General features: G+C 40.6%; 1 protein-coding gene across 1 annotated transcript in view; it reads right to left on the reverse strand.

The window, feature by feature from the left end:
* SCAF4 (SR-related CTD-associated factor 4) overlaps nt 1-12,916 on the reverse strand; it is a 39,522-nt gene that overhangs the window by 1,147 nt on the left and 25,459 nt on the right. The window contains exons 17-20 of the mRNA XM_009328011.1: nt 8,461-8,623; nt 8,246-8,326; nt 7,958-8,146; nt 1-83 (exon numbers count right to left, since the gene is read on the reverse strand). Of these exons, the coding sequence (XP_009326286.1) occupies nt 1-83; nt 7,958-8,146; nt 8,246-8,326; nt 8,461-8,623 (516 nt within the window). The remainder of the gene's footprint in view (nt 84-7,957; nt 8,147-8,245; nt 8,327-8,460; nt 8,624-12,916) is intronic.

Consider the following 12,916-nt stretch of genomic DNA (forward strand, 5'->3'; position numbering starts at 1 on the left):
AGGCCGGGCCCCTAAGAGGCCGGTGGATGGAGTCTGCAACCCAACAACGGGGGCTGGCGGGGGTGGCGCAACTCCTTGAGTGCCTGCAACAAACACACACACACACACACAAAGTAAAATCAGAGGCTGGCAGGAGGGAAGGAAAGGCATTTTCACAGTTTCAAAAACGTCCTGAAATTATCTCACAAAACGAGTAACACCAAAATCGGCGCGGGGGGAAGAGAGCAGCCTGCAAAGCTTCCTGTGCTGGCTTACATACTGTGAAGAGAGCATCGTCTTTAAACGGACGTTTGTGTCGCGCTAGAAGTAATTAGTATTGCAGTGGTAGTAACTAATCACTTCTGCTAAAGGCTTCCTTCTGTGCAGAAGCCATTGCCGTCTTGCAGGTCAGAGCTCCTCCTGATCTCCAGCTCAGTGTCTCGCTTCGTCAACTGACTGCTGACGGAACACCTCCCTAAGAGGTTACGCTTCCCAGGCTTCTCATTAAAGACACCTCACCTCCCTTAGTTAGTTTTAAAACATTTCTCCTCTACTACAAACATCGGGGAAATCACATCTGGCTAAAACGCTTGAGACTTGAACTGGTCATCAACAAGATTTTCGACGTGCAGAAGGGGCGGCAGATACAGTAAGCTGTGAAGGGAGAGGTAAGGTCAGAACAGGGCTGGAGTAGGAGCAGGAAACCACAGAGTTTTCAATTTACCGTTCCAGAGAAAAGGGATACAACAAAGTTTAATTTTAGTAGAATAAACCTTGCAATGCAAACTAAAAGGAAATGCAACAGGCGATTTCTGGATATTTTTTTTTTAAATACAATATTCCATCCTTCATAGCACGTATCCACACCAACTATTTTCCACCTTTATTCCTGGACTCTTTGTTTTCAGCATGGTCTTCATAAGAGGGAAAAAAAAAATTAACTCTCAAAACGTACCGTTTGAGAAAGCTCAGCCCAAAGCTTGTTGACATCAACACAACGAGCCAAAACGAGCGAGGGTTACCGAGCTCCAGATGAGGACTTCATACCAGTAAGCGTGCGCCAGCTTATCTCGCGTGCCTCCTTTTGTTTGAACTAGTAACGCTATTGTCTCATGTTCTCTGTAGCCTTTATACTGGATCTATCTGCTCTTCCTGCTCACCAGCAGTTATTTACCTGACCATAAGCTCCGTATCTGAGAAAGCACGTGTTGGTTTTTAAACTCCCAGACTGAAATTTAAAGGAACCAACAGTTGCCAGCAGAACGAGCACAAATCTCTCCTAATCCATCTTGCGTTCCTCTAAATAATGCTTTATTTCCACATATATTAATAAAAATGAAAGTTAAGAAGGCAGGCTACGTAAAATTTTCTAACTCCCGCCCTGGGTAAAACTAGAATGTGAAATAGCTATGTAAATCAATACTGGAATTAAATACTTGGCGGTGTCATCAGTGAAAACCGCACCTAGATTTCAGCTTCATGAGCACGGTGGAGCAGACACCCCAAATAACCTTCCACTCAGCTATCGTAGCTTCCCTCTTCCTCCATCTGATTTATTTAGCATGTCTCTCCCAAATACGCCTGAGCCTTCTGAAGAACATACAGGTTGCCCTTTCACCACTCCACTTCTTACGCTTAAGAACATCTCCAACAGAAACCTTTTTATCCGAGTGCTCTTTACATTCGTATTAGAAGGAAATTGTATTTTGCCGATCAGGAGAACTCGGGTGACAGAGATGGGAATATTCTTCCAGTCCACGGTATCATCTTACCTTCCCCTCCAAGCAGTCACTTTTCAGACACGGCTCGTTAGGTCACCCTCTTTCAAAGAAATGTTCCAGCAGCAACAGCATATTTTTTCCAGGGTTTTTTTTTTTTCCTTTTTAACTTTAAAATGCACAGCCCTCCCCCTCCTCCTCTTCATCACCAGGGCTGTAAGTCACCTAGTTTAAACTCCTCCCGTGACTTAGTACTATGGATCTGACGAGACAGACGTATGGCTAATGGTATCTTCCAAGAATGTTACTCTGCTGAACTCTGAGGTTTGGGGCTATTTTTGTTGATACGTAAATTCTTCCACAGAAGATTAAAAATAAGGCAGAAAAGAATAACTGAGATCTAAAGAGCTGAAGAGGATAAGCACATGCTTCTGCTCTACAGCAGCATGTGGGTTACAACAGCGTGAACGTGAGGCGAGTTGAGTTTTTTTAAACTTAACAAGTACGAGCAATTTAATTCCTCGACCTTATTTCTACACAAAATGCAGCATAGAAGCAGCATAATGGTATCTGAAACTCATTCTCTTTCAATCTGGACTGCATCAGCAGGGTAGCTGAACGCTTTTTTTTTTTTTTTTTTCAAATCAGCCCGCTCAAAGTTTGAGGCTGAAGTACGCCATAGAAAGAACTATTAGTCTCCTCGCTGTGCTGACAGATCAGGCAGCGATTAAAAATTTACTCTCAAAGAGCTGTCCAGAAACACATCCAAGTGTACTGAAAACGCTCAGTAAAATTAGTGGCAGAGATTGCACGTGCAACGTCTAGGAAAATTTAAAGCCCTTTGTTGTCTTATATAGGGCAAGACAGTATGTAAAATTTAAAGTTTGTCAAACCCGAAAAGAAGTACCAGAGCTCCTACTCCTAGAGAAACAACAAAGTGATTTAATGACCATCTCGTACCTGTGCAGACGAGTGACGGAAGTTATCTGCCCCAGCCTGTATTTTATTCATTTGCTCGTAACCGCAAACATTTTTGTAGTAGCTAACCTCATCTTCTTGCTTATGGCTATGAAATACAGCCACCCCGTTCACCGGCTGCTTGTTCTGCATAACCTGGCTAAGACATGGCTTCTAATACTGGAGATATAATCCTCAGACCTTACACCTAATGTATTATTCTGTTCAAATGTGTAAAAATACAGATTGCTTTCACAACTTATTTTTATTTATAACTTTTACCAGTGACGCGCAGTGAAAGGTCCTCAGAACTTGTGCAGAGTGTTTACTATGAAGAACGCTGATGCAAGCGTACTAGGAAAACCCATCGCCACCCACGAGTGTTGTTTCAGAGGTGCAAGAACAACCACACAGTGTCAAAAGTTTCAATTTCATTTTACTCGTAAGGCAGCCCAAAATGCTATAGCTGTCCTGAAGAAGTGTCTTCTATCCAGAGAGGTCACAGGAGTCGTCCTTACTGTTTTGATAAATTAGGTAAAAAGCCAGATTTCTGCATCACTAATTCCATTTCCGATTACCTTCTCTTCTGGCTGGACAAATCCCATGTTCCCTTGTGATAATTATCAGTGTTACAAATGCTAACAGAACCGTAGCATCTGATTTTTCTTTGAACTGAACTCTGCTCAATACGTCTATTACAGTGTCTCTTACAATGCGTTAAACTACTTCTCAGCTGTGCTGTTACAAGAAAGCAAGCGGAGGAACGGTGTTTTCTGTATCTGACAGAGCAATCCTGCTCCAATACACCTCCTTGGCAGATCTGACGGAAATATATATGAGAACAAGAAGTCAAAAGCTTACGATTCCAGCAGAACGGGCTAAAGGCTTACACTTTGAGTTTGATGCTGATGTTCTGCAACATTTAGCATGTCGCATTAATTCTCCTATCGCTCTCCAGTGGGGAACGTTGCATCTTAAAACCAGAACATTAAATACTACCAGGAAATTCTTGAAAGAGGGACAATGTTGTAAGTCTTGTGTCTTTTTCTGGAGTTTGATACAGAGTCCTTTAGACCAGGCCAAGACTGTAAAGAAAGAAGCCTAAACTTAAGAGCCTGAATATCGACTCACAGCTTAAAATGTCTTGCCATGAATACCAACGTTTTTCAGGGTACTCAGTGTCCATCGCTGAAGCCAGTGGGAGCTTGCTCCTATCCATGTAAGACGCTTAAACAAGGATGTAAGAGTCAAACTACGTTGTGTGTACAGTGTTGGGTTACTGGCATTGAGACTTCTAAAATTCCTGCTTTACAAAACGTAAACACTAAACTGACCCAGGTCAAGGGAATCATCAAGGCAAAACTGAATTCCATGAACGGTGCTTGAGAGTTCATGGTCCCTCACCTCTGAATTCTCCTTCAGTAGTATTATGAAAGCAACAGTCATATATATATAATTAGCAAACATGCAGTGTTTGTTAGGCTTTTAAAATGGGCTACCACAAGAAATTTGGAAATGTATTAGGTTTATCACTGTTCATAGCCTGTATTAATAAAAAGCTCATCCTTCCTGTGAAGAAAGTATCCGCTTTATAATACAGTAATACTCTGATGAGCTCAGAGAATACTGTAGTCTGTCTTTTATAATTTAAGGCAGATGACAAAAAGACCATGTAGTTACTTAAGAACAAACCAGCAAGGGAGAAAAGAGTAATAATTCAGCATGCATTAACAGGAAATGAATACCAAGTTCGATGAGAACTACAGTATAATTGATCTTTGATAATATGTAATTATCGTTGTAGGAATTTTGGTAAAAAGAGCACTAGACCAGAACCTACAAACTGCAATATGGCGTATTTAATCAAGATAATAGATCACAGAATCTGGATATTCAAAACATAGCATCTGCAACAGCAGTTTATTACTGGTCCAAATTACAGCATTTGCTCAACACTAAGAACAAGTTGGCAAATCAAAAATGATTTAAAAGCCTGTCACTTTCTGCAATATGCACACGTAAAAGGAGTCTAAAAATATCTGCTCTGAAGATCATTTAAAAAATGACATATGAGCACACACTCACAAAACCAGTTACAGTCTGGATAATCTTGTTCAAATTAAGAACAAGAAGCTATAACAGCAGCGAATATCATCAAGGATACAACTAAATCAACACAACCTGAGGGTGGTTTTTAGGAATAAGCACAAAAAAATTCAGACACAATGTCCACGAGGGATCACCCCTCTGAAGCACAAACATGTCTTTGTTGGAAGCGATGAAAGAATTACATTGGAGGAACGAATGAAATTAGTGGAGATGAAACAGAATGTAACTTACATTACTAAGAAAGCATATGAAATCTTACAATAATCAATTTAGAATTACTTTGTAACATATCTTCCATATAAAAACTGAACAGATAGATAGATAAGCTTCATTTTGAAGTTACAGAAATTAGAAAAGAGCTCCTGTGTTTGTACAGATTACACAAGGCGTTCTCAAGCAAGGTTAAGTTTAGATTTCTATAACAGTCTCTTCAGAGGAATCTTCGTTCCTTGAATTCAGCCTGCTGAAGTAAGTTCTTCTATCCTGCCCAAATATCCGAAGAACATTTCTTCATTCTTCATGTTACACTACTCAAGCCCCTTCACCCCTATTTCCCCAAGCAGAGTCCTCATGACATACTTCAGGATGCTGTCAAACAAATCTTTCTTCCACCTTCTTATCTCAGCTTGGAGAGCCACATCATGGGAACGTTTAACGAGCAGTTTGAGGACTTCGTGGGAAACCAGTCATCTATTCAAGTTGCTAAACCATATACTTATGAACATGAGGTCCTTTAGCCTGAAGCATTTCGTTTCCCTTGTCTGCGCTCTCCCATGGCTAACTGAGGGTGATGCTGTACCTACTCATTTGCTCTGTCCAGTTCATTTGCCTCTGACCTGTATAAGACTGTAGGTCAGACACTAAGGCTACCTTCAAATTGTCAAGCCTGCAAGCACTTCTGGGCGCCGGGACCGGGATGCATATGTAGACTGCATCTCATGTCCGCACACGTGGTGAAACCCTGGCACACTCCATTTCCCATGCTTGGATTTCCCTAGGAGTGAAACCTGACACACAGAATAAAAAGGAAGGAATGACGATGCAGCCTGGCCAGCTCTTGAACTCAGAGGATGGGGAGGGCAAGACTTCAAGGGACACTTCTTTGCTATCTAGATCAGCGTGAGTGGTGGAAAACATCACCTCTTTCATGTTTTCCTTCCAGCCTAAGGAGAGACCAGATCTGGACTCTCACACGCAGAGCTAAGCTCAACTGGTAAGTGAATCAAAGTGGTTCCAGGAAGACAGTTTCATTTGTGTCAACTTACTGAAAAGTTTTAAAAGCAAAGACAACGGATATTAATCTTTTACCTTTAATCATGTCAAACATTATAATCTGTTTCTTCTAGTTTTCTTGTATCTTATGTCAGATTGTGAACAGTCCCCCTTAACTCTGAAATGTCAGGATGGAAGGATTTTACGTAACTCCTTGATTATAAATAACTTCTTCTTGAAATAAGACACTCATCAACATAAAATGCTATTGCTTCAGTAAACACACAGATCTCTGAGCTATTGCTTCAGGACTACTCTGTAAGCTCACACACGCGATCTTATAAAAAGAAAAAGCTCTCCTATCCCCTTGTTGATGAGACTGAACGTTGAGAAGTCACTCTGACCACATGGACAACCTTACCTGCCTCAACTACTCAGTAAACAAGTTAATAAAAACAAAGGCAAGTTCTTGATCTTCAGATTTATCAAATTCAGCCTCCTTGAATTTGTAAGAATAAAAAAAGCTACTGTCCAAGTAACTAATGTGGGTATGTAATTTACTTCACTCCCATCTTAATTCTGTAAAACCTTTTTCTTATGTGTATAGCGATACAGCAAACTGCAAAGTAACTTAATACATTCCAAAGGCTTGGAATAACAAGTTCATGTTATGCCATACAAGACATAGTACCATGAAACTTCAAAAATCTGGTAATACTGTATTACAATTACAAAAAGTGTAACTTCATCATTAAGATGTGAATGTCTTAAATGTATAGTCCAATAATCCTTATCACTACAAAATTCTCTCAATCTATGGTGCCACTGCAGATTCTTTTTTAAGCTTTTCTCTGTTTGCCAAGTGTCCAAGATACTCTAAAACAATTAGCTGCTGATTTTGCATATCTGCTTTGATAGATTTTAAAAAGCAGACTGATTTTCAGAGAGAAGCAGCTCTTTGCTTTTTGAAAAATACCTTTTAAAAGGGTCTTACTTCGAGTTTCCAATGTGAAGGACCCAAAAATCACTAGTCACGGCTGGAAAATTTAGCCATCAAATCCAATAGAGCAGTAAGCTCTCAGGGAGACAAATCTTTGGGTTGTTTTCAGTGCACACTGTAAAGTTCTGGGCAGAAACACACTCAGACAAAATTATCTTTTTCATTCACTTGTTAGGCTCTCATTTAGAGGTCCGAAATCCAATAAAAGTAATATTCTCACTAAAATTTGTAGGGAACAAGTCTCTTGAGTATATTCTTGACACTGACCCACAAAAGGCCATCCTAAAATAAGTACTTAGCAGATCTCTGTAACATTAAACAGTATACACTCTCTTTAAAAATCTGACCAAGTTCATATCATGTTGTGAGAAGTAATTTATGTAAGATATCCAAAGTTAGCTTGGTTTTGCTAGTCAAAATACCATTTTATAATATTTAAATAAAGTAACATATTGTTAAAAAGGCTTCAAAACCTGTAATACTGCAGGGCTGAATAAAAGCTTTTGTTTTTTCATTTTATTAATTTATTCCACACATAAAAAGTATACCATGTTTTTACAATTTAAAAAATACACTAAAAAAATTACTGTTTCTCTGTAAGTTAATTTTATACATGTAATAGTCGAGTCTAAAACATAGTTCATATGTCATACAGATGCTTTGTTATACGTTAATTTTCTATATGGTATAAACCTCAATTTGTTAAAAGTAGACAGCATTTTGTTCTGTCCTGAATTTGTAACTTAAATGTTACTGCTTTTTTGTTTCTTCAGAAAACAGATCTTCAATAATAAATTACTGCTCCTTCTGTGCAAAATCAAGCCTGTAAAAATGATTTAAAAGCCACAGAAGGCAGAAATTTCAACAAGTTTAGAAAAAATTGCTTTACTTTCCTACGAACTGTAAGTCAGTAGCAAAATAATAATTGTATTTTAAATTCAGGGAACAATAAACTGAAGAATATATACAAAAATGAACTCACCAAGAAGTGGAATAGCTTGGGTGACAGGAGCAGGTACATTAGTAGGTGCTACAGGAGGTGGAACAGTCCCATATATTTTGGAACTATCGGTAGTTTCAGCATTCCCTCTGGATCCAGAAACCACTGTTGGGATGGGATTTCCTACAGACGAATCTTTTGTAGTGTCTTCATTCACACCAGTTGCTGTAGCTAAGAAACAATGCATTGACATATTAAAAAAAAAGTCAGCTTTTCTGCTTGCACGATACCTTCCTTCTACTGCCACTTGCCCAAGATCGAAACACTTACAGTTTGGGATGTTTACTGCCGGAGTGTGAGGAACAGATACTGGAGGAGTTATTGGTGGTGGTGGTCCAGGAGGAAGAAAGCCTATAAAAAAACGTATGTATTAACACTGAGTATCACTTTACCAAAACATACTTGTGCAGTTTATATGGCAGATGCTTTTATTTGCTATACGGTTAAAAAAAGGACTTAATATTCCTAAAAATAGATAAATATACCTGGGGGTAAATGCATTGGGTTGAAACCAGGTCGTAAAAATGGAGGCGGCGGCGGCGGTGGCACTCCAGGAGCAAATCCAGGAGGTGGGATTCCTAAAGGTGCTGTGAAAGCAGGTGGTTGGAGTGCACCAACCACAGGAGGACCTGATGGATGTGGTGGAACCTAAGAAAAAAGGAAAGGGAAAAATGTGTTACCTCAAGACTGAATGGACTATTTGTTGTTCAGCTGTGGACTGCTGTCTTCTGTGCCCTGTCCATCAAAACAAGAAAATTTAAGCTACCTTCAATTATTCTGCAACAAGCTGACTTACATAGCTGATCTAATTAGCAGTCAAAGAACTCCTACAACTTAAAACATCAACATTGATCTTGTTTGCCTTTGTTCTTAAAGAAAAAAAATCTTTCTCTGTGGTAAATTGATATTAATGCATGCTGGTAACTCATCTAAATACGCAGTAGCTGGAATTAATTTTACCATCCAGCATGATACACTATAATGCACACAACTTTGGAGCAATTAAAAACCTTTTCTTTTTTCTTTTTTGCTACCTGAGTTTGTATATTATATTAGAGTGACTATTGTTTATTTATTTATTTTAATTCTGATTTATATCAAGCTCTGAATGAAAACTGATTTAAATTAAGTTGGTCCTTAGACTCAGATTTATGCGCTTATACAAAAACTACATTAAATGTGTGGGAATCAAAAGGAAAAAAGTTTAATCAAAATACGCTCTGCATTTAAAATTGATTTATTAAAGCACAGGAGAGCTCTGTACTCAAATGATCATAACTGACTCACCTCCATGATCATCAAAATTTCAGAACTACTACACCACGACCCTTCATAACTCATTTTTTATTTCTAGATTAAAGAAGGAAAAGCCTTTACGGTGTTATTCTCAGAACTGAAAGAAGTGGCATTAAACCAAAGTAAGCTAAATATTCTCCTTAAACCTGGAGAAGATGCTAAAGCTGCCAAGCACCTGATACCACTTGAAACTTCTGTTCCAAGTTCTTTACTAATGGCTAGGTTAGTGAGCTGAGGCACATTAAAACTTGTACTATTAGAATTTTAAAATCAATTAATTACAACAGGCTTTAATTCATTAGGCTTTAGTGTAGACCACCACTTTTTATTTTTAGTTTTAAACTGGTCATTTATTGGTTTATAATAACCTGCTGATTAGGCCTGGCCTGAAGTTAAGCTAACTGAGCAGGATGTGAGAAACTACTGGATGTGGCACAAGCAATTGCCAGACGTGACAGGTAACAGTGTGAGAAGCTGACAAACGTTACAGACAGCACCATGAGGGACGGCTGGATTCTGCAGGTCGTTAAGGGGGTGTTACGTGAACAACAGCCAAACTTCAGAGAGAAGTAGAAAGGAGCACTGGGGACCTTCTAGGGACTAGGACCTTGCAAGGCTAACAGTGCACAGGTAAGTGTATCTAGGCGCCATATAAGGCCAAGACTACCTACGTGAACATTAACTTTGAGTAACCCTAGAGGCGTTTCCATTAATCACAGTTAAAGCTTTAGAAAAAGAGCTCCAAAACCATGGTACCTAATAGTCTCAGTAGGTCTTTTTGTTTGTTTTACAGGGCACTCCTTCAAAGAACAACAACTTACATAGCAACAGATCCATTGATCGCAGTAATGTTCTGTGAAGCAAGTGTTCACGTATAGAGTGTGTACGTAGCAGAAGGAATTGGGGAGGGGTATCAAGAAGGCAAAAAGGTTTAAAAAAGAGGGGAAACTTGCTAAGTGCTGTCAGTCCTTAAGTAGTTAAAAGCTGAGAAAACTGTGGATGAAGCATGTGTACGCAATGGTTTGAGAAGGTATAATGCATAGTAAAGTATTATGATGGAGCCAGAATAGAAGTAACATCAAAGGAAGATGATTTAGATACATATTAGATGATATTCATACCTAATTATCCAAGCAAGCTTAAATGCTTGGATAACTGCTGTACTTAATTTTTTCTAAAAAGTTAACCATCTAATACATAACTGTAAGTAACACGTTAAAACCTTTCCTTTAAGCAGAAAGAAAAAAGGAAGGCGGTAAAAATCTGTGCATAAATGTCACAACATCTAATTTAAGATAGATGTTTGTTAAAGAGATGGAACCAATGGCTAAAAAACGTTGACAGATAACAAACACAGAGGACTGGTGAACAGTTTCAGAGTAACAGCTAATGAATTGGATAAAACAAAGTAACAAACATGCTACTGGCGAGACCCTTCATTAATGGGGAGACAAATATTGGGAAAACTTGGTATTTTATTAGCAACATTGGAAACTGGAATAACTAACCTCTCAGTAACTGTAATGCAGACTGCCACGTGCATGTCAATGAACATGTATGGGGTTTGGCCTGGGTCCAGGTACAACCATTTCTTACTGCACACCTCTCAGACTGAGACTTGAAGGAGAATCACTGGCCCTGCGAACTAAAGGAGCACAGTCTACCTACAGTGCTCCAAGACAAGTAAATATATATTTAGGCACACCTGCAGTCTCCAGCAGGAAGAATGCAAAGGAGGAGTCTGCCAGTTTCAAGAGGAAGGGTATGGGATGGATATTGAACCAATGCACAACTCCCACGTCTAGTTATAGGGAGAAGGAGTGAGACTGAGAAATACATCAGGAAATTTGGAAGGTACACACTCAACTTGGACTGTTTTCTGGCTGAAAACCCATTAAATGAAGAAAAGGGATTTCGGGTTGGATTGGGAAACTTACGGAAAGGGTGGCCACAGCAAACCCCCTGGACTTCAATGTATAACCCTGGCAAAGCCTGAGCCATGGTTCACTGTGAAAGAATGGCAGTTTTGGTAGGGTAACACCAAGCTTTGCCAGGAGAACGGAACACCAACTGCCCAAAACCTTGTCAATGAATGAGCAACACAAGTGATATCACAAGTGCTATTAACTGAAACTGACTCTCAATAACCAAGAAAGAGACTTAAGTTGATCTTGGACACTGCAATATGACTTAAAAATAAACAGACCTACCCTCAGAGTGGACCACTGAGGTGGATTACTCAGACCTGCAGGAGTGGGACCAGATTCAGCAACAGCTCAGAGATCTGAATCTATAGGCAAGAAAAGGGCTCGCTCCAGCGCACAACACAACAGAAGTATTCCACCTATCTTGCCAACAACCCGGGACCCTGTGGCTGAGAAGATGCTGTGTGCGCTATTGAGGCCAAAGAACCAGACTTACCTACGGAGGCTACCACTCTTAGAAGGACGTTATCAATTTTAAGTGCCTTTACTACATAGAGGTTGCATTCATGGGTCAAGGTGATACTGGCAATAACAGCAGGTCAGTCTGCAGTTAGTTACACCGCTCACAGGTAATGTCCAGCAGAGCAGGGCTCCATCCCTATGTGTCCAGCCCATGCAGGGGGGTAGCACAGAAGGCCCGTTCAGGCTCTACCAGAGAAAGGAGTGATGCAGCTCCTTCCCATCCTACCTTTAACCGTGGGATTGTTAGGGCTGTGGGCAGATCACAAAGCTGCTGCCTAGGCCCTGGCCTGAAGTTAAGCTTCATGAGAAAGGGCATTAAGTGCACTATGGGCATGCGAAGCTACTGGACACAACATGAGACACTGCCAGACATGACAGGTAACAATGTGAGAAGCTGCCAAATTAGAGATAGTGGCATAAGGGATGGATGGACTTTGCAGGCGGTTAACAGGGTGCTTCGTGAGCCTCAGCCAAACTTCACAGATAACCAGAAGGGAGCACTGGGGATCTTATGGGGAAAACGACCTTCCTTGTGAGGCCAACAGTGCCAACAGGAGCTTTTGCTGGGACTCAGGAAAAAAAGGAGAGTTTATCGCTTGTGGAAGAAGGGGCAGGCGACTCAAGAAGAGTACAGCGATCTCATTAGGTCGTGCAGAGAGGAAATGAGAAAGGCAAAAGCCCAGCTAGAACGCAACATGGCCGCTGTCGTTAAAGACAACAAAAAAAGTTTTTACAAATATATTAATGACAAGAAGAGAGCCAGGGAGAATCTCCATCCTTTATTGGATGCGGGGGGGAACATTGTAACCGAGGATGAGGAAAAGGCTGAGGTACTTAATGCCTTCTTTGCCTCAGTCTTTAGCAATCAGACTAGTTACCCTCAGGGTACTCGGCGCCCTGAGCTGGAAAACAGGGATGGCGAGCAGGATGAACCCCCCATAATCCAAGAGGAAGCGGTCAACGACCTGCTACGTCATCTGGATACTCACAAGTCTATGGGGCCGGATGGGATCCACCCGAGAGTGCTGAGAGAGCTGGCGGAGGAGCTCGCCAAGTGGCTCTCCATCATCTATCAGCAGTCCTGGTTAAAGGGGGAGGTCCCAGATGACTGCAGGCTTGCCAATGTGACGCCCATCTACAAGAAGGGCCGGAAGGAGGATCCAGTGAACTACAGGCCTGTCAGCCTGACCTCGGTGCC

This window comes from Pygoscelis adeliae, unplaced genomic scaffold, assembly GCF_000699105.1.
Source record: "Pygoscelis adeliae isolate BGI_AS28 unplaced genomic scaffold, ASM69910v1 Scaffold154, whole genome shotgun sequence".
Lineage (NCBI taxonomy): Eukaryota > Metazoa > Chordata > Aves > Sphenisciformes > Spheniscidae > Pygoscelis > Pygoscelis adeliae.